The sequence below is a fragment of the Erpetoichthys calabaricus genome, chromosome 2 (genome assembly GCF_900747795.2).
Source record: "Erpetoichthys calabaricus chromosome 2, fErpCal1.3, whole genome shotgun sequence".
NCBI lineage: Eukaryota > Metazoa > Chordata > Cladistia > Polypteriformes > Polypteridae > Erpetoichthys > Erpetoichthys calabaricus.
In genome coordinates, this window is record NC_041395.2 from 82,083,033 (window position 1) to 82,105,850 (window position 22,818).

Consider the following 22,818-nt stretch of genomic DNA (forward strand, 5'->3'; position numbering starts at 1 on the left):
CCCAACATAATGGGTGACAATTGATGCATAAAACTGTGCATCCAGGTTTGCCAGTGTGAGCACTGATGCGAGACGGGGCTGCTGAGAGTGCTGCTGCCGTACTATAGAGCACCACACTTAAAACTTGCGACGTAATGTAATTATACAGACAAAAAATATTCAAATCTACTGCCAGAAGGGCTAGGGATTTGTCATTTTAGGTAATTTGCTGAACAAATATGTATGTTTGATTAACAGCAGGAAAGTGTAACAATGATTACTGGCCATGAAACAAATTAGAGATTGCATTACAAATAATGTTATCCTTTCTTTATCAAACCTACTTAATTCTGTTCTGGGTCATTGGATTTTAAGAAGTAATGGTCACAAGGAGGGAATCTATCCTGAACAAAAATAATGTTTGACCTGAAAGTGTGAGGAAACATAGCTTAGCAAATCACATTGTCTAGACCACCAAGTCAAGCTGAGTACATCTACTTATGTACTTGGCATTCAAACTTAAAATACAATGAAGATTGCTGCTGTGTAATTATCTTGGTTTGCATTTCTATATTCTGTTTTGGAACTTGTAATTTTCCATCCATCCATTATCCAACCTGCTATATCCTAACTACAGGGTCACGGGGGTCTGCTGGAGCCAATCCCAGCCAACACAGGGCGCAAGGCAGGAAACAAACCCCGGGCAGGGCACGCGCGCGCACACACACACACACACACACACCAAGCACACACTAGGGATAATTTAGAATCGCCAATGCACCTAACCTGTGTGTCTTTGGACTGTGGGAGGAAACCCATGCAGACACAGGGAGAATAAGCCAACTCCATGCAGGGAGGACCCGGGAAGCAAACCCAGGTCTCCTTACTGTGAGGCAGCAGCGCTACCCACCACGCCACCGCTTGTAATTTTTCTCTGTTAATATTAGTCACCTCAGCCCACCTCTAAGATTATAAATATCTAAGGACTAGTGTGGTGGCTTATTTAAAAATTTTCACTTAAGCATATGGAGATCTGATGTCCATCATCATTGTTTCAGTGATTAGTGTTCACTCATTTTGGTACTGGGACCAGAAGAGTGCTTGCTTTGGGCAGCGTTTCGGTGTTACCTAATTTATATTTACCCTATGTTATTAAAACCTGTGAATATGAATGTCTGTTTAGTATTCACTTATTATGGTTTCCCTGATTTCATCTTTTGTCATTCAGGTGCAAAGTACTGTATATTCATTGTTGCATATATTCATTGTCTAATCTTTTGTCGAAGAAAGTATCTTCTAACATTTTTTTACTTTCTGCTGACTCTGTATTGTGTACCCATTTAACCACAAATATTTACAGGCCTCTTTTTATCTGATAGGTAACTTTCCTAACCATTTCACGTAGGCCTGTCTTCCGACAAGTATTAAATTGTACCACACTGCCACAGAATTTTGAAAGTCAAAGCAGAGGCCAGTGCCTTCAACCTGAAATAATAAATATATTGATGTAGTTGGAGCTATATTTGGAGAAGATGTCAAGGTGTACAATCCTGTCTTGAGGGCCATCATGATAGAAATGATGCAGCAAATCCAATCATGTTGAGATCTGCCAATTATGTCATTCAAAATCCAGTTGAAGAGCCTGACACTAGATAAAAAATCTAGCATCTGGTCAATGACTTTGAAGAGTGCAGCATTGTTTAAAGCTGAGCTGCCATTTATTGACAGTACTGTAGCTTAACAATTTTATTAGCCAAATGCGCTAAGATGTCATACATTACAAGGGACATAGCATCTTCTGTGGACTAATTGTGACAAACTATCTGGGATATTTCATTAGAATATTTTAATTGACAAGGGCAAAATCAAAGATGAAACAAAACAAATATATCTTTTCTTAAATATAGATTTTTGAGATGTGTGCCAACACCTTTTAAATCATGCAACCACACTGTCACAGAGCAAATGACACATGTTCCTTGTGCCCAAAAGCCATGATTCATTGCAGCAACCAAGAGCTACTGCTGGGTGCTACCCATAGGCACAAACACTCAAAATGGCAGAGCCCAAAGGAAATCAAATACATAAAATTGCATTGCAATGACACTACAATAACAATGGTAAGAATAATAACTCATGAAAATAAAAAATATTAGCATTTCAAAACAAAAGGACATACAATAATGATTTAACAACATAATTCATTTTGTACAGAGGAATAGTAAAGGTTTTTAATGAAGAAGATCAGGAGATAAAACAATGTCAGGGACCAAAATCAAAACGGAAAAAAACAAAAATTCAAGCTGTTCATTCATCAAGTTTAAATTGCTCAGAAAAATGAAAGTACCAAAAACAAGAGTAGATTTCTAAAGCCGGGAAGTTAATTTTCCGCAAAAGTATCACACACTAACACAGACCACTGGTGGAAACATGGCTGCTAGTTCCAACCTTTAAACCCATCACATTAACAACAGCAGATGTCATGACCTGCTTGACCACACAACCAGCAACCATGAACTTTGTCTCAGCAACTTGTCTCACAAAGTGGCAGTGCCCATATACAAAACAATATGGCATTGTGACATAACGCTATAAAATTTTTTAATTTCTCAAAACATCTTGTAGGAAGAAAGACATGTTATTTTCACAATCCTTGAGTTCTAAAACTGCTAAAAAGAGATATACTTTACTTAAAACAATTTGGCGGAACCCACAAAAAAATTAATGACAACTGTTAATCGTAACACAGTTAGACAGTCCACTTTTCTTTTCTTTGAATTAGAGATATTTTTGAAGTAGGGGCAGACCATAGTTTATCTTATTGAGATATTAAAGATGTTATTGAAGAAGGAAGGAAATTTGTCACTCGAGGTTTTTTTAAAGAAGAATGAATCACACTGTAGAGCATGAAAAGAAATATGTTTATGTGGGGAAGAAAATGTTAAATTAGGCATATTTTGCAACCCAAAAGTGCCTGTTAACCCTGCCACATTTTATGAGAAACGATTACTGTTACACTCAGTCTCCATTTTAGTTCCATAATAATGCTATTCAATTTTAATTGCATGTACTGTATGTTTCCATATGACTGACCTGAAATGCGTGACTGCAAACATTCAATAAGTTTTGATTATTACTGGTGAGTCACAATTTCTGATTTGGATTGTTCTTGCAGACACACAGCTGCCCATATATTTTTGATGAATCTGGTTACAATGGTAGCATATTCATCCAGAACTGATCAGGCATCTCTAAATAAGTGCCAGTTTAGTGAATCCAAACAATACTGCAGGTGGTCCTCTAACAGTTCTGAACAACATTTCTTTTTGTAAAATGGAAGCAGAGATGGTCTGACTGGGGTGAGTACAGGCATGAGGGCTTATATGCTAATGATTTTTAGGATGAATATTCATAAATGTGCTTTGTTTCCAGCAGCAATAAATAAACAGTGAGTGTCTGTTGTATCTGCATCTTAGAATTCACTCTCACAAGCATGGCATTTTCTGATTTGAGTGTGGTCTGCCTTGATCATTCAAACAATTAAACAGATTAGCATATGTCTGGCATCTTTGTTTTTTCTTATTCTAACTTCATCTCATTCTGTTCTGTTCTGTTCAGTCCTGTTGATTCTTAGGAACAAGTCAAAATATGCTTGTTTTACATATAGCCTCTCTACCATTTGCACATCACTTTTCTTCAATAAAGTTGGACTCTTCTAAAGTTTCCAAACCACAGACATTTACAGATTGTTTTCTGAACAACACAACTCTCCTTAGGAATAAGGTGAATTTAAGCCTTTAATTCTGGATCGCAGCTGTGTCAACTCTTGGACATGTGCGTTTTTGGTTGGCTTCTGGGGAGGCATGGTGATTGGAGCATCAAATGTCACCAACAAACAGGGGAGGTGTCACCTTATTTTGATTTGGAATGCTGTTTTCAGGTGATAAGTGCAGCTTACTTGTCAGATGTTGTCTTCATGTAGCTTGTACATAACAAGAGAACCATGTTACACATTGCATTACATTTTTTCAGGTTTTAAGGATCCAGACTGATGATCATTTTTTTAATTGCGTGCTTTGTGAAATGCAGCTTTCTGTTTAGCAGGCCTGCCGTTGCAGTAAAAGTCTGATTTTTTTATGAGAGAAGAAAAAGCTCTAGCAGTTCATTTGTCTGCATTCTGTTCTTCAAAACCTGATAAAAATAATTTTATGAATCCAAGACCATGAAAGGATAAATAAGTTGTTTCCAATAATAGTGACATTAAAAGTAATAATATTAAAATTTAAAATCATATTTCATTCATATGGTATGTTTGTGCCAAAAGTACTAAATAATAGTACTAATAAAATACACTTTAATAGAACTACAAGACTTAGTCCCTACAGATTTATTTTTGAGGTGTGTCTTTTCAAAATAAAAAATACATGTATGTTTTATCATTTTTTATGTAGTTTATTTATATATGTTCATACTCTAATTCAATTTTAATCTGTAGTGTAGGATTGTCGACATACAGTAGTATGCCATTAGATTTAAACTAGGATTGTATGGTCTATTTCATAGGAATAAATCCTGTCTTTCTTTTTGCAGTTTCTGGATCTATTCTGGAATTATCAGGCTATGTGCCATCTGGTCATTCAGTCACAAAGGACTTGACGAGGTTGCATGAAAAAGTAAAGACAACAACTCCCTTGGACAATCTTGAAGGAACATCGCCTACTGTTTCTAGCACTGAGTGGCCTAGTGAAGGTTCACTACAGCCCACTTCTTCTGGATCCAAGGAGAATATTCCATTAATCGTAGTGACTTCACATACACCCTTTGTTGAGTTTACTTCTTCATTGTCAGCTAAAATTAAGGATACTATCTCAGGTGATCTGGAGAGGGAAATTCTTGAAACAAGCACATCTCAGGATCAGCAGTCACTTTACAAGGCTAACAAAGAAGGATCTTCTGATGATGAAGAACTAGGATCCTTAGATTTTAAAAGTTTACCCAAGTTTGAAGGTTCTTCAGAGAAAAATGTGCCAGAAATGCATCAAGTGGAAAAAAGTTTAGATACTTCTGAAATAGGCGAGACATTTAAAACAGATGTTTACAGTAGTCAAATAGGTGTGGGAAATGAGCCTTCTGGACAATCAGGCCTACATGAGCCCATATCAACTTCAGGAGAAACCACAGTGTATACAGTCACAACGATTATGATACCCCACATGTCCGGTGATGGTTCAGGGATGACTAAATCCCCTCTGAAGGTAGAGTTTAGTGGTTATCCTCAGGAAGAAAAATCTGAGCTTGATATTTCAGGTTCATCTACCACACTTTACACTATGACTAGTTTCAGAGAATTACTGAAATCTACTGGCACTGCTAAGCAAGAGGCTGCAGGAGAAGTATCTGGATTTCCAATACATGAATCTGGCAGCGTCTCTTATCATGATGGCAGTGCTTCACTATTTACGGAACCACCAAGTGGCCACAAGCAGATTTCCATTACACGTTTTCCAGATGAGTTAAAAACACCCTCTGGTAAAATCCTGCCTTCAGTGATACCTCAGGAATCAAAAACTGAAGAATCTGAATACAGTGGAGACCACATTACTACAACAGATGTCCCTGCTGCAGGCAGTTTAGATGACTTGGGCAAAGAGACATTTACAGTTACAGATCGTTCCTCAGCAGCTCCAGCAACAACAACTGGCTCTTTGTTGTGGACTTTTTCAACACAGCCCACCACCACCACACATATTTCTTTACAGGGACCTACCACTAACTTAGTCACTTATCAAACAGTTGAAAGTCCAGAGGACAATTTAGAAACAGAAACAACAACTTTGTCACCAACCTCACCTACCATTAAAAGTACAACTGTGACTGAATTTGAATTGACAGTGCAAACAGAAGATCTCTTTGAAGAGGCCACCAGACATGAAGAAGAAGAAGGTACTCCTTCTACACTTACTGAGTTTACAAGGAAGCCTACCCTCCCTGCTTTGCCCACAGAAAGGGCTGTTCTTGGGCACGGAGAGAACCTTTCAGGTAACGTCTTCTTCTACACTGCAATAACCATCCTCTCCACTGTCCTTTTATTTATGTCTGATGACTTGGGAATACTGTAACGTGCTCTTGGGGACTATCACTGACTTTACCTTTGCTTCTACTCACTGTCTGTGTTTATATCTTTCTTTCTCCACTCTTTAACTGTCTGTCCTTGACAGTTGTCTTGTCAGAGAAGCCAGAAAAGCAGCCCTTAATGTTTGTCAAACAAATTCCTCTTGTGCATGCATCTTTCAGAAATTCTCTACTTCTGTGAAGTATTATTTTGAAAATGGTTTCCGTGAAAATATTAAAGTGTTTTGTAGAAGGAGGATGCATTCTTTTGCTCTGTTTGAGACTCATTTTCTTAACTGTGTGTGTGTCACTGTATTTCTAATGGCCAAAATTTCTTAGCAGAGAATTTCACTATTTACAGTATATCATGTTAGCATTGGGATAAAGTCAGAATACTCTGTTTTGGACAAAGGTTCTTCTAATGCATGCACAGGCTACACAAATGTACGAACCAAAAGTGGGCTAATTACTGTAAATGCAATGCACACTATTTGACAAAACAATTACAGTACTATTGGTATGTGTGACTGTAACTACATTTACTGAATAAACTTTATTTAACTGTTTTAGCCTTTTGTACACAATCAACTATCTGCTGAGTTAAGCACAAACACTTGAGTGTTAGCATCAAGTTAAGTCACTGCCTTATCATCATGTTTACATAGTACAATGGAGTAGTTCAACATATGGCAGTACTCTTTTTGCTACTAGCAAGCTGTTGTAGTAAGATCCTCACTTACCCCAAACAGATAGGCACATTGCTTTTGTAGTTATTTATTACTGAGTGTAACTGTATTTGATACAAAAAATGAACATTGAAAAGAAAATCAAAATTGTGTTTTATCTAAGTAAAAAATTATTCTTAATTTCTCTAGTACTAGGGTGTTGTACTGTGTTAGCCATTATGAATGTAGAGAAAAGCCAAGCAAAATGACACCTTTTATTGGCTAACTAAAAAGATTACAATATGCAAGCTTTCGAGGCAACTCAGGCCCCTTCTTCAGGCAAGATGTAATTACAAGATGATTACCTCTTGCCTGAAGAAGGGGCCTGAGTTGCCTCGAAAGCTTGCATATTGTAATCTTTTTAGTTAGCCAATAAAAGGTGTCATTTTGCTTGGCTTTTCTCAACATTCTTAATTTCTCCAAATTACTCCTGGTTTAATAAGAGTACAAGCGCTTATCCCACAGATGCAAACATACCTATATAAATATTCTGATAGAAATTTATTGCCAAATGCTCCACCAGTATATTAAAGACTTTTTCTAACTCAGGAACTGACTAGCAATTTTTGTTTGTGCCATACTTAGATTAAATTATTTATTAATCTCATGGGGAATTTTAGATGCAGCAGAAACATAAAAAACAAAGATACAGACTCAAAGGACAAATAATGCATTCAATCAACACATAGATAAAAAAATAAATAATACATATATATTATTTGTGCAGAAACACCTATTTAAATACTACAGTATATGTATTTAGACTGGTACTCCCGAAGGAAGCGTTGAATTGCTTGATAGCACTGGGCAGAAAAGATCCTCAGAGGCTCATTTTAGCACACCATGGAGGGCACCAAGAGAGCACCTCCTAGGTGGGATGGAGGAGGTTTTTCATGATTGCATCCAGTTCTGCCAAAACTCCCTTTTCCAAAACAACCGTCAGGATTTCCAGGGTTAGCCCTGTGGTAGAGCTGGCTTTCCTGATAAGTTTGTTCAGGGTTTGTGCGTCTTTTAGACTCATGTTACTTTCTCAGTATAGAGCAGTACTGTGGACTAGCAAAACATCTCTGGCAGCTTGCTGCATACACCAAAAGACCTGAGTCTCCTACGGAAGTATAGTCTCCTCTGGCCTTTCTTGTACAGTGCCACAGTGTTGTCAGACCAATCCAATTTGCCGTTTATATGAACCCCTGGGTACTTGAGAGCTCAGCCCCACTTCCACATCCTTTCTCTGAATGGCGATTGGTCTCAGAGACCTTTTTACATGCTTGATTTTCTGATGTTAAGCTGTAGGCACTTCTCCCTACACCATAAGGCAAAGTCCTTCACAAGCCTCTAGTACTCTGATCGTCTCCATTATTAATGCTGCCTATAATGGATGAGATAGCTGAGAATTTCTATAGATGGTATTGTAAACAGGAAGGGAAACAGAACATTTTCCTAAGGTGTACACACCACCAGCCTCACAAACTGCTCTCTGTTGGTCATGTAGTTCATAATCTAGGAGAGTGTGGAGGCATCAAAATACATTATTACGTTAAGGTTTTTCCCCAGTCAATGAGGTGGAATGTTGTTAAAAGCATTTTAAAAATGTTAACATTTCCAAGGTTAAACAGGTACAACAAAACCAGAATAAATTATTATCATAAGGTAGACAAATTCCAAAATTAATTATGCTCAATCAATCACATTCTGCATGGAATATCCACATTCTTCTCATATCTGCCTGGGTTTTCTCCGGGTATTCGTCTCACATTTACAAAATATATAAAGTAAGTGTGTATGCACACGTGTGTTTAGCTGCTTGGTAAAATCAGGAATGTGTGACTGTGTGTATGCTAATGTAAACCAAATTGGACCTGCATCTTGTCTTGAATTGGGTGCTGCCTTGTACCCTCCACTGCTAAGGTAGAAGTCAACTCCTGCAACCCCAAATTGGATTGTGCAGGTTTGTAAGTAGGTGAAAGATCATTCAAACAAGGTGGCAGAGGTGGCAGGTCATCACTGTGAGCCAGTGTAACGTAACTGATTTTAAACAGTCCAGGATACAGCCGGGAAGAAAATGCTTCTTTAATGATCATCAGAGCAATTCATGTAGGGTGCAGTAAGCCAACATACAGACCAGCATTCAGACCAGTCTCAGAATTGCACATTAAGGTTTAACATATCTGTGAAATTTCTCATTAACTCTTATTTTGAATTTCTTTCACCATATATTGGAATAATTCAGGTGATAAGTATATGGCTTTGCATTGTTCTGTTTTTTTCTCAATTGTTTGTTCCCCATTCATCAATAATGACATATACATCATTGCTTCAGTTCAGTTTATTGTTATATAGTGCTTCTTCCTAAAAGACAGGATAGCAACAGAAAACAGTAACAAAAATATAAAACTCTACAAAATGCACATCTGTATAGGCACATGTATCCCCTTAATTATATAGTAATAACAAAATAAAAAAGAACTACACGATATGCCCTGCATTGACTTTTAAAAATGTAATTTAAGAAACATGAATGAAAGAACCAAAATAAGCAGTAGAGGAGAAGCTAAACAAGCAAAAGATTAGAACATCTGGTAGTGAAAGAAGAGAAAATAAAAAATCAGCTGATGATGTACCTGGAAAAAAGCAAACCTCCTAATGAAGGTGAGCAGTCCTTTGGAAAAGCCAGTCTGGCTGCCCACCCACATTTTAAAATATGGTACTATAGATGCTAGTGTCCACATATGCATCATAATAATAAAGAGACTTTTAACCTAGCACAGCAGGTTTAGTTCTGTACTTTAATCCTCTGTCTAATGTAATTCATCCTTATGAAATGTTTATTACCCATTTTTCATCATGTGTTGTGCAAATGGAATCTATTTTAAAAGTAGTTTTATTCACAGTAGTGCATGTTCTATTTAACCAACTGTGTAGAGACTTTAATTTCAGAGCAGGATCTCTTTGCGCCTATCAAATACTGTGTTGTCTGCTGTTGCAAAAGAAACATACTATAACTTTGCATGTAATTCTAAATATCATAACAAAGGAAAATCAGTCATTTCTGTGTTCATATAGGAAAACATCTGTGCTTTTAATATGTGAACTATTTATTTAAATAAATACAGCCAATCCAGTAATACTCTCTGATTCTGTCTTTGATATTGTTTTCAAATCAAAGCTGGATTAAAGACATTTCAGAAGGGACAGAGCTGATTTGATGCCTCATGCTGCATCAGTTTCTTCTTGGTCTTCCTGAGACATTATTAGAATTTTTTTAGCAATGTATCTGAAGAATTTCCTTGTTCGGTCACATCTCACAGTATGAAAAATCAAAACTGAAGCTACATTATGAATCTAAAGTGTTTCACGTTCTCTGCTGTAAAGTAATTAACTTAATCTTTAAAGGGTAAAATCATTTTCATTAAAGTTCAATAAGGTTTAATTTGAATGGTGGGGAAGTGGTTAATGCCACTTTTTGTTTTACAGTTTCAAGGGCTCATATCATTTCCCAGCATGGTTGCCATCTGTTTGGAGTTCTCTCCCTCTGAACTCTCTCTGGTGACTCCTCCCACATGTGCATGTAAAGTGCAGTGATAATTGGCTTATTAATGTTCCGTCACTTGACTTGCTCCCAAGTGTTACAAGAACATGCTCCAGCATCCCACAATAACACTTTGAAAAATTATCTTTTTTTTTGCAATTGAAATGTTGTTACTTAATATATTATTATCAGTGCAGTCTTTTTGCTGGTTAGTAAATTGGGATTATGGTGCAGTACAGTATTGCATATTCTGTAAATCTATAGACATTTATTTCCGTACTCATAGTAGCCCTAAACAAGACACTAGTGTATTACGGGTGAATATTCTGTAAAATTTTATCAAAGAGGATATTTTTGTTTTGTTTTTGAGTTTGATGAGTGTATTAAACCTGAAAAATTTTCTTACTTTAAGAAAAGCTTTCTTTCATTATTTTTTGATACTGAAGAAAGATTGCTGTTATCACAGCAAAAAGATTTAAAACAATATGTATTTTCAGGGTTAACTCTGTTTTACAAAAATAAATAATTAAACAACAGAAGTTTTTGAAAACCAAATGAATAGTATTTTACGAAAAAATCATTAGCACCACCTTGACACTATTTATTAATTCCTATAGGACATTTCATCTGTCCATCCATTTTTTATACTCAACTGACAGTTTTTAGAGTTGTGAAGAATCAGGGCCCAACTCACCAATACTGGTTATAAAGTAGGATGTCCACCCACACAGTTTATGCAGGAACACCACATAATCTAAACTGCACATCTTTGAAATGTGGGAGGAAAACTAAAGCACCCAGACAAGACAAAGGGGAGAACATGCAAACAGCATGCAGACAGTGGCTGGACTGCCATTTGAGCTCTTGTTAGAGACAGCAGCATTAGCCACTGTATTGGATTAGTACTATGCCTAATAATAAATATTATTGTTTCTTAAGTATTTTTTAAAATAATGATCATCACTGTGTTGTGACATTTGCAGTGCTCATACTGTACTTATTAAGTGAACATTATTATATGCCAACATCTGGGATTTTATTTTACTAATTATACAAAAAAAAAGAGATGAATAAATAAAACAAAGAAGATTTATTGCAACATTAAAAAAACAATGATAACACATTGAGTTGATTAATAGCATACTAACACAAGTCTTTTATTTGGGAAAAGTAAATGATTGGCATCTCATTATCTATTTTGACAAAAGCGCTGTAAGACATGTGTGTCAGACCCACTTTGTGGATTACTGTCCTTGCTGCACAATTTCACTTTATCTGGTTTCTTCATTTAAATCCATTCCTTGGACAATAAGTATTTCAGTTTTTTTTTCATTTATATGTTTTTTAATATATATTTCAAACAAACATTTTATCATGAACACAAAGGTGCAAGTGAAACCACATTTGTTGGTTAGAAGTTGATTTCTATGTTATTTGTGTATTATTTTTAACCAGTCGATGGTTAACAAAAAAGAAGAGACTAGGAAATCAGAACACAATTATTTAAAGTTTGAGACGAAAGTGAAGGCATTTCATCTTTAAAAAGAAAGGAAACACAACATAGGGAGCTTGATCTAATTTAGGGCCACAGTGGACAAATAATTAAAGTAAAATTAAGCAAATGGGAAGTTTACTCCATATTTGGTTTCAAATTGCAACACTGGCTGGAATGAAAATTTGAGGCCACTGTCGCCCTCTAAGAAGTGAGTGTGACACCTCTGATGGAAGCGAAAGGTAAACTAATTCGACACATTTTTCATGAAAAGCTGTTTACCGTTAGGCAAATTTAATTTTCTTCATCTTAGTTTTATTATAAGCAAATATAAAAATTCTCTGTAAAGTAAGGGTACTCTGCAGTTATTACATATTTTTAATGCACTGTGTCCTTCAAGCCTAATGCAAATTTTTGTGATAACAGTTGTTAAGTTGTTATTATAACATTCCTTTGCAAAATTTCATTTTTTAAGCTTGACCACGACACAATCAAATACTATGCAGTAAAAATATTGTGACACATTAATAGACTTCATTAATGTGTGAACCCAATTTTTTAAGCTTTCAAATATTGAAATTACTCTAGCTTCAAATTTGAGGGCACTCATCAAGTGTGACTATGTTGTAGATGTTATACATTGGAATATTAAAAATATGTTGCTTTTTTGTATGCTGGTTACCGTTGTGAGACCTGTTTCTGGAATAAAACCTCTGTTTGCAAAAAAAAAGCAGTAAATGGAAAGCAGTTTTTTGAGCTTTAAGCAAGGAATATCAACAATTATTTTATATACATTTTTAATGTTAATTGCTGTAACATTTATTTTTTTTTTAATTATGAGATTCAATGATTCAAATCCTGCAATATAACAAAGGCATGAGATTATTTTATTTTGCTCAATTTGTTGATACTTCCCTATTATTCTGTTGAGATATTGAGCTCTTAGTATGAATGCAATATTAAGTTCTACTAATGGAAGAATGGAAATCTGCAAACATTCCTTTCTCTCTGGGATTACAAAGTCTACTTAACCTAATCTAACTTAACCTAGCCTAAACATTTTCTAGGCCAGTACACCAACTAAAATTCTCATTGCCATCACCAAACCTGTTGAAATGTGCACACTGGAGAATTGAACTGATCTTAAGTAAAGTATTTTTGACCCCAAGTCAAGACCTCTATGGTGAGGAACAGTTTAAAAACTGTATTTAGATGGATCAGCAATTTGCAGTCAATGGTCGGATTGGAAACATCCATTTTTGACCTGCATGATGTTGCTTCTCCAGGTAAGCCACTCACTGATACCGTTATGCTAAAGTAGCATGCAGTGTATTTGAAGCTTGCAACTTTTTGGCTGTTTTGTCAACAAGTAATGAGGAATGTGAAAATTGATTGACAAGTTTTTTTTATGCAGACTACACATGATAGACAGTAATTGATAACATTATGCAATTTCCTTGATCCTGTTAATTGATTAGAGCTTCACATATTCTAAGTTAATCACCTGAAATAAATACTTTTCTCTCAACTGTAATCACCCTTGAAGAATTAATGAGGTCTTTGTAACCTTTATGATGTGAAGTAATTATATATGCAGGCCTACAAATGAGCTATATTCTGGCTAAACGTAATTAACCTCACAATCTTATATTGGGGTGAATGAATGACTAAATGAATGAATGAATTATTGAATGAATGATGCCATTATGTAAATGTCAATTAATATCTTGTTGATTGACATTTTATTTTTGGCGTGTTTGGTATTTTGAGGAGCTGAACTCTAATTTAGAATAATCTTTGATGACGACAGGGTAGATCAGTGGTTTCAGTTTGTTAATAGTAGTGGACCTGATGCCATATACACCCAATATTGCATTAGTTTAAAAAAAAAGTTTTCTGTGACAAAAGCTGTTTTTTGCATCATTTTCCATTAAAAAATAACCAACTAAATATTAGCTATTATCTAAGACAGCTACTATACATAAAATGCTGTGCCACCATATTCTGACATATTTAAAAAAAATACTCCAAAAATGAAAACTGGAACGATAGGTAATATTGTCAGCAGTGTTTATTAATTATTTGAAGTACCATTAATTTTTATGTTTTGTACATTTTAATATTTAACAAAAATGAATGCAAAGTTTTTAATTAGCAAATTGGCCTCTATTACATACTCGTATAGAAATTTTTCATTTTCATAGTGGAAAGCAGCTATTCTCTTCATAATTTAAGTTTTTTCATGTCTTCTTTGTTCCTAATGATTGTCCCCTAAAAGTTCATAGCATTTCAGTCTTCAGTGAGTTTTTCGTAGGTCATTTTCCATTTTAGTTGCCACTGTATTGTTTGTGTGAAATGAAACTAAAGTGCTTTCTCATAGCATCATGGCATTGTTCTCATGAACTTGTGCACCAAATGCCTTGTTTAATGTCTTAATTTGCTCAATATGCTACCCTCCCTGAAAACCATCACCTGTTTTGAAAATCTGCTCTACCTCTTTCTGGATGTAAATTTAAAATATTATATACCATATTGTATATCTCATTTTCTGTAGGGATTTATCTCACCCTAGGGTGTACCATATAAGTTGTTAATTAATTTGGCAGTTGTCTGTTCACATACTATAGTGTACAACAACCAATGTCAAAAGTTCTGACCCCACTGGGATGCTACTATTCACATCTCCTAGTGTTTAAATTAATGATATGTTTTAATGGTACTATTTAAGTAGCTACCAGGTGGCTTATAGAAAAACACATCAAAGACTTTCCACACTCCCCAATTATAAGGAGCACTCTACATTTTGAAGAAACAATGGAAATGTGGACATTAAATACTGTAGTAAGTACAATGCACTGATAGCGTACTGCTGCACCCACCACGTGACGAACCACCTGGATTTCGACCTGAGTGCAGCGGGTGACACCACAGCAACAACGAAAATTAAGTAATGTAATTAAGGAAAATTATTTTTTCTAAATTAAAAAGTAAAGTTTAGATTACATCATATTTTAAGTGATTAAACCTAGTATTTTTTACTGCTCATTTATGCTCTATAAGTAAAATCTTTTGAGATGCATTAGACTATCCAGAGATCCATTTATTAATTCATCCTAAATATGGAAGTAGAAGGTCATAAATTTATATTTAACTCTCTAAAAGTTATTGTTTCAACTTTTTGCATTTTTTTCAACATCTTCTTCATTTCCATATATACTGTGTTTTGTAATTTTACAGCCATGTATATGATTAGTGCTTCTATCCTTGATGATGGTTGTATCATTTGAACAAAAAAAGAAAACATCAATCACAGATTTTGAAGAAATTTCAGTTATTAGTCCTTCAATGATATATTCATTATTTGGTTCAGAGTTCCTGTTTTTCACTTTTCTCTTACATCTGAATCACATGATTCATTCATTTTCTTCTGCTTTTTAAACTTTCCATTATGCTGCATTACTAGTATTGTACCAGCATACCTATATTCGGAAATTATTGGAAACATTTACAGTTACCATTATTATCATTTTCTCATGCATGACTGTTTGTATATACACCATTCTGAGCCATTTAATGCATGTGCTGTGAAATTCCAAATCTTCATGGGTGAAGCCCTGATCAAACACCATCATTAAAACTGCTGTTTGTGCATGTCTGATTATTATAGTGATTCTTAGATCCATAGTGTTTTCAACTTATTTGAACAGCATGTCAAACACTGTGATGATAAGAAAAATGCCAAACGTCAAGAGTACATGTATTTTTTTGTATAGAACACAATCATACAATTTTAAATAAATAAATCATTGTCTTGTTTAGGGAGAAAATGTGTTTGCAGTTCTTATGAAACCATTCTGCAAATGAGCAATAATGTAAACCTGAAAGCTCTTATTTGAACAATAGGGAAAAAAAGGTTTTATTAGGGAGCCTCTTCAAAATCATCCTCTGAGAGTTAAGCGAACTACTGGGGGAAGTCCATAAGAGGACAAGGATTACTTTAAAGGACTAAAGAGTTCTTGGATTGAACTTAATAGAAATGTTCCAAAGATCCAAAGAACAAAGCAATTTCAATAATGGAGTGGCAAAGCTAAATGAAGTGAAGGCTCTCCAGTAACTCTGTTATAGTCCAGGTTTAAATATGATAGAAAACAAAAAATTACTCTACAATTGAAGGAGATATAAAGAATGAATTTAAGATAATCACTAGTCAGCAGGAGGTTTCTGGTCAAAATTCAAGGCTGGTTCATCCCTCTTGCTTAAATTTGGTAGAATTTAACACAAATGATTCAGATTTTCAAAAGAGGGATCTACAAGGCATCGACTGATGGAGTTTTTAAGATATACTGTATACCATTCATATTTTATATGGTAAAAGTGTGAGGTGTGCTGAGGAGGTCCTAAAATGTCCTGCTGTAAAACATTTTGAATAATGCAATAGAATGTTAAAAGTCATTCAAGACATCTATGTGCACTGCTTAATTAGTTTCTTTATATATATACAGTGTATATATATATATATATATATATTAATGTGTGTGTGAGTGTATGTGCAGTAAGCAGTATATAATAAATAACAGTATTTGTGGAAATGTGGTAAGAGTGAAAACAGGTAAATACAGTATCCTGTATATATCAGAAAAAAATTAATTCAGTTGATATATTGACAGGTGCCACAGTTGCGCACATGTACCTAAATGTGTGTTTTACTTGAATAATATTACTATTTTGATCTTAAATCAATGTAATCTGCTTAATTGTTATGAAAAAGCTCCAGTTTCTTTGCAACCCTGCCCTGGATAAGCAGGTTTAGAAGATAGATGGATGGCCAGATGGATATTCAGTATATTTGGTTGCTTGGAATTAAAAATATCTTACACTTCCTTAATTGCAAATGTTTTGTTAATATACTGTATTTTAAAATGCAGTATTTAAGATAATTTAATATTTTACTCTAAACAGAGAAACTGCACCTGTAGAAACACCCATTTCAGTAGAAAGTTAGTATTGCACATGATTACAAATATTAGTGAAATTGTTATGAATGCAGACTTAGACTATAAAACTTCACAAGTAAAACAAACTTTCTGGAATATGGATCATGAAAGTGAAAACTAAATGCAGTACTGCATCAATACACAACAATTTGATTTAAAATACACAGGAATCTTGTTGCAACAGTTGATAATACCACAGTCTTTTGTTGCTTTCATGTTATTTAGTAAGTGAATAACTGTATTAGCAATATATAGCTTCTGAACAATAAGAGTACATTCAAGGAGTTGAGTGGGCATCTATAGTTTCCTAAAAAAATGGTTTTAGGTCTTATTTGTGTAATTCCTGTTAAAGGTAAAAAGACTGATTCAGTCTGGCATTGAGGTGCCATAATTGGTGTTGTTTTAAATACCATCCTTAAGCCCTAACTTAAATTACATTTCTTGTAATAGTCCTTCTTAAAGTAGTCTTTATATCTATATATTTCAACATGTCCAAATCTGGAGCCCTTGAGTTTATGATATTTATGATGTCTTGTTAATATTTTGGTAATTTTATAATGCTCACCTTTGCCTTTACTCTTGTTACATCCTGGGAATTTCACATGGTATCTGTAGTGGTTTGTTATGCTATGAGTGTCATAACCAGATATGACATCCAGGCACAATTTTGTATACAAGCTTTTGGAGAAATTTGAAATGTTTGCCAGATTTTTGTGAGTGCAAAGGGAAATTCTGCGTATTTGTGGAATACACAGCACAGAGAAAAAATGACAAGGTAACAGCAAGGAAAAAAAGAATAAATAAATAAATTAAATTATACTAGGGTAGTGTACCTCACTGGCTGCCTATGGTGGCTCAACCCCCCTCGCTTCACTCGCTATCGGTCCATAGGTTTATTTTAACACGGACAGAACTCTTTATATCTGAATGGTAGTTTACTTGATGAAGTATCATTAGTACCTAACTTAATACGGAAAAAGAATATGACTTCTGCTGCATGATCACCAGTCATGATTTGCTGGCAATTGAATGCTTATGCAGTTTTACAATTTATAAGTGTGTGCCATTACATTTAGCAGAGCAGATGTATATAAGGAAGATTGTTGGATGTACTGTATGTGTGTTTAATTGGTTGTATTGACATGAGAGTATCATTGTTGTATTATTCTAATGAAGATGAAAAAAAAATATATATATAGATGTATACTATATGACTTACTGTTTTAAAGAAAAATGAGCATTGCTAGAAAACTTCACATGAAAATGTTGCACAACTTCACTAATCTTTATATATATATAGACAGAGAGAGAGAGAGAGAGGCAGATAAGAATATACACCAGCATCTACATTGCAAATTACTTTGTCTTAAAATTAAGACAGAAGGTACAATATTTACAAAAAAGTTAAAGAATTAATGCCCTTCTGGGGACATACAGTTCTGGGCAATTATTTACCCACCCATTCATTTTCCCAACCTAGGGAAGCAAGGAGGTTGGCACATTTTGAAGCCATCGGACAAAGCACAGAAAAGAAATAAATAAACAAGGTTTAGTTAAAGCAGAGATTTAGCTACTATCATGAATTTACTTTTTTTTTTTTTAAAGGAAGTAGTTATCACATGTGGCAGAGCTTAGATTTAGAAGCTTTATTTCACTAGACAGAACAATGACATGCCAAATAACAAATTTGCACTTTTATAAACATTTATTGGATTAATTTTGCCTATTCATCGTGTACAGAGCAATCATCCATATTTTGAAAAACTAGACAAGTTTATAGGAGTACAGAGTCATTGCTGTCTCATTTACAGAGTACAGTGAAATTGTTACTTGCATGTGCTAATCCAGATGCAACAAGTCAGTAGTCTCTAGTGCCATGTTTACTGGGCAGCCCAATGACGCAGTGGACAACACTGTGATCACAAAGCTCCTGAGTTTGGGTTTTAGTTACAATCTGGGCAGCTTCCTCACGTGTGTGTGTGTCAGCTTTGGCTGGGTATTCCAGCTTCAATCCACATGCCAATGACATACAGATTTGCTTAACTGGCCCCTGTAAAGTACACTGTGATGGATGCACACCCCATCCAGGATTCCCACCTTGCATTTGAAGTGTAGTAGTTCAGAAAATGAAGGAATGGATATATTTTTTGTATTAAGTGTATGGAATTATTAAATGAAATCCATGGGATTGAAGCCATAACTGTACCAGATACACAACTCGGCACACACATTGAAGAGTGATCCCTTTGGGGAAGTGTAGTATCCCCTTTTTATTCATATGTTTCAGATGCTTGTTTAGAAAATCCATGCAAGAATGGAGGGACCTGTGTGGAGGTAGGAGCTTCAACAAAGTGCCTCTGTCTGCCCAGCTATGGAGGGGACCTTTGCGAGACTGGTGAGCAGAACTAAATGTATTAAAAGAAAAAGCTTGTAAAAAAGAGTAAAATGCTGAATGTCAAAAGTATATGTTGTTTCATTTAGAAATACTATATATTGTTATATAATAATAATCATTTAAGGTGAAGATTTAGAAGGGTGGCATGGACTACAAAGTGAATAATTTTAATTACTGAATACAAGCCTAAAAATAGGTTTCAGATTTCCAGAAAAGACACTTATATTTGTTAGTTGAATTTTTAAAAAAATAAAGCTGTTACATAAGTGTGAAATGAGCTGGGATTGAGTGCTAACTGAAGAAATGATTACATTTTTCTTTCACCAATTGTTTCTTTTTCATTTAGACTTGGAGAAATGTGAAGTAGGCTGGGAGAAGTTCCAGGGCTTCTGTTATAAGCATTTCATCCACAGGCAGAGCTGGGAGTTAGCAGAGCAGCACTGCCGAACGAGTGGAAGTCACCTTGTCAGTGTTATGAACCCAGAGGAGCAAGAATTCATCAACAGTATGTCTGATTTAAATCTACTGTATAGTCAATTACCTCTGATTTTACATATGAGAGATTTTAAGAGAAGTGTAAAGACAGGAGTAGTGCTATATAAAGTCCAAGCTAGCCTTTAACTAACTAATAAATGAACATACACAGGACTTGGTCCTCAATAGAAATAAAATCCTGCAGTACTTATTTTTATTCCTTGCTTTGTACCCCAATAAGTACAAGTTATCGCCAATATACTAACAACCCAATTGTGCTTCACTCACTCAGAATATGGAACCAATGTAGGAAGTACTCTGTGATCTGTGGCATCTCTCCAAGATAACCATATTTTTTCATCCTCTCAAACATACGCAGTTTTTAATGTCTGGAAAACATTCAGGGTTAAATCACTTAGAGATCTGTACATAGACAACATCTTTGCATCCTACAAACAATTACTCTCCAAATTTAACTTTCCAGCAACACATTTCTTTCATAACATCCAAATTAGAAACTTCCATCCATCCATCCATTTTCCAACCCGCTGAATCCGAACACAGGGTCACGGGGGTCTGCTGGAGCCAATCCCAGCCAACACAAGGCACAAGGCAGGAAACAATCCTGGGCAGGGTGCCAACCCACCGCAGAAGCATACAATTATTCAAGTTAAAATTCAACTTAAAATCTCTCTCGTTTAAAATTGTCGAAAATGTTTCCATGGCAAGATCCAACCTGTGAGCACTGCAATCAAGTTTCAGCCTCATTGAGCCTTATGTTTTGGGCCTGCACCAAATAAACATCATTTTGGACCAAAATCTTTAAATGTCTTTCAGACAGTTTTGGTGTTACAATCCCTCCTAATCCACTAACAGCTGTGTTTGGTGTACTCCCAGATGGGCTTAAAGTGGAGAAGGACAAACAAACTGTAATTGCCTTTACTACACTATTGGCACATAGACTTATCTTGCTCAACTGGAAGAATCCTAACTCAGCTCTTTTAAGTCAGTGGATAACTGGTGTTATATATTATCTGAAATTTGAAAAAATCAAATTCTCACTTAGAAGATCTGTATAAAACTTCTTCAAAACCTGGCGGGATCTAATCAATAACATTTTAGAGTAAGCATTTAAATTGAGGAAGCAGATTCTCTTCCCTTTTTTAATTTATTTTTTAAAATTTTATTCTATTTATTTATTTATTTACTTACTTTTCCTACTATTAAAGTTTTATTCTTTCTGTCCTAGCTCTCTTTCTCAGGGGTCAGGGTCTACTTGTTTCAAACCTAGTTTTGTAAAACTTGACTTGCTTATATGGAATGTCATTTGATTTTAATAAATTCAATAAAATGAAAAAAATAAAAAATAAAATTAACTTCATTTTGTTCTTCCAATGACAGCAGATAGTATTAAGGCAATAACTAAATAGGTAATTCAGCTACCAATAAAATTAACCAATAATGTTAATTAATCTGAGTTAACTGCTCATTTTGTATGTCAAAGTTGCTTATCTCGACTAAGATTATCCAGAATACAACGATTTGAAATACACAATAAAAAACTCAGCCAGGGTTACTGGACACTATTTTCAGCTTTAATGTTGAAAAGTCACCAAAAACAATTATAAAGATAATGTCAGCTATTGAATATTTATGCCAATATTTTGAAGAGAAGCGTTATCTACCTTCATTTGTGAATTAGTCTCCTTTGTCCTCTCAAATAAAAGAAAAAATCTTATTAATCTAAATTTAAAGTCAAAACTACATTACCATGCATACCTCTGGGTTGTCGTGTTTAAAATTAATAATATACTGCATAATAATATGAATAATAAATTCTTCAGTGAACAGTGAGATTTATTTTGTGTATTTGAAGTTCTGATTTTATTTTTAGCTGAAGACTTAGATTTCTTGGTGACAAATGGCATGTTTATTTCCTTTCACCACAGATAATTATAAAGAATACCAGTGGACTGGTTTAAACGACAAAACTATTGAGGGTGATTTTCGCTGGTCTGATGGGAATCCATTGGTAAGCAATACATTTCTTGTATGCAGTTTTTACACCCATGATACGTATGCTTGCGTAGTACATGATGAATGGGAGAAAGCCTCACGCCAGTCTATCCCAAAAATCACAATATAGAAGAGTGTGGGATACGAGTGCACCACACAGGGCACATACAAACTGCCATAATGTGAAGAGTGTTTCTAGAATATGACAAACAAAGTATACAAGTAGACAAATTCTTGATAAAGTGGGAAGAGCATGAGGATCTCACTCAGGAGTATTCAAGTGATAGATAGATAGATAGATAGATAGATAGATAGATAGATAGATAGATAGATAGATAGATAGATAGATAGATAGATAGATAGATAGATAGATAGATAGATAGATAGATAGATAGATAGATAGATAGATAGATAGATAGATAGATACTTTATTAATCCCAATGGGAAATTCACATTCTTCAGCAGCAGCATACTGATACAATAAATAATATTAAAGAATGATAATAATGCAGGTGAAAAACAGACAATAACTATGTATAATGTTAAATGTTAACGTTTAACCCCCCGGATGTAATTAAACAGTCGCATAGTTTGGGGGAGGAGCGATCTCCTCAATCTGTCAGTGGAGCAGGACAGTGACAGCAGTCTGTCGCTGAAGCTGCTCTTCTGTCTGGAGATGATACTATTAAGTGGATGCAGTGGATTCTCCATAATTGATAGGAGCCTGCTGAGCGCCCTTCGCTCTGCCACAGATGTTAAACTGTCCAGCTCCATGCCAACAATAGAGCTTGCCTTCCTCACCAGTTTGTCCAGATGTGAGGCGTCTTTCCTCTTAATGCTGCCTCCCCAGCACACCACTGCGTAGAAGAGGGCGCTCGCCACAACTGTCTGATAGAACATCTGCAGCATCTTATTGCAGATGTTGAAGGACGCCAGCCTTCTAAGGTAGTATAACCGGCTCTGTCCTTTCTTGCACAGCGCATCAGTATTGGCAGTCCAGTCTAAGTGATGACAGTTCTTATGAAAAAATGCGCATATAATGCAAATGTAATCTTAATATTATTTAACAATTAATAATTTTACTTCATTATGCATTTACATTG

General features: G+C 35.1%; 1 protein-coding gene across 1 annotated transcript in view; it reads left to right on the forward strand.

Annotated features, from left to right (window-relative positions):
* Positions 1–22,818, forward strand: part of bcan (brevican) — a 73,843-nt gene that overhangs the window by 42,277 nt on the left and 8,748 nt on the right. Inside the window, exons 8-11 of the mRNA XM_051923318.1 lie at positions 4,570–6,018; positions 19,118–19,225; positions 19,572–19,730; positions 21,649–21,731. Of these exons, the coding sequence (XP_051779278.1) occupies positions 4,570–6,018; positions 19,118–19,225; positions 19,572–19,730; positions 21,649–21,731 (1,799 nt within the window). The remainder of the gene's footprint in view (positions 1–4,569; positions 6,019–19,117; positions 19,226–19,571; positions 19,731–21,648; positions 21,732–22,818) is intronic.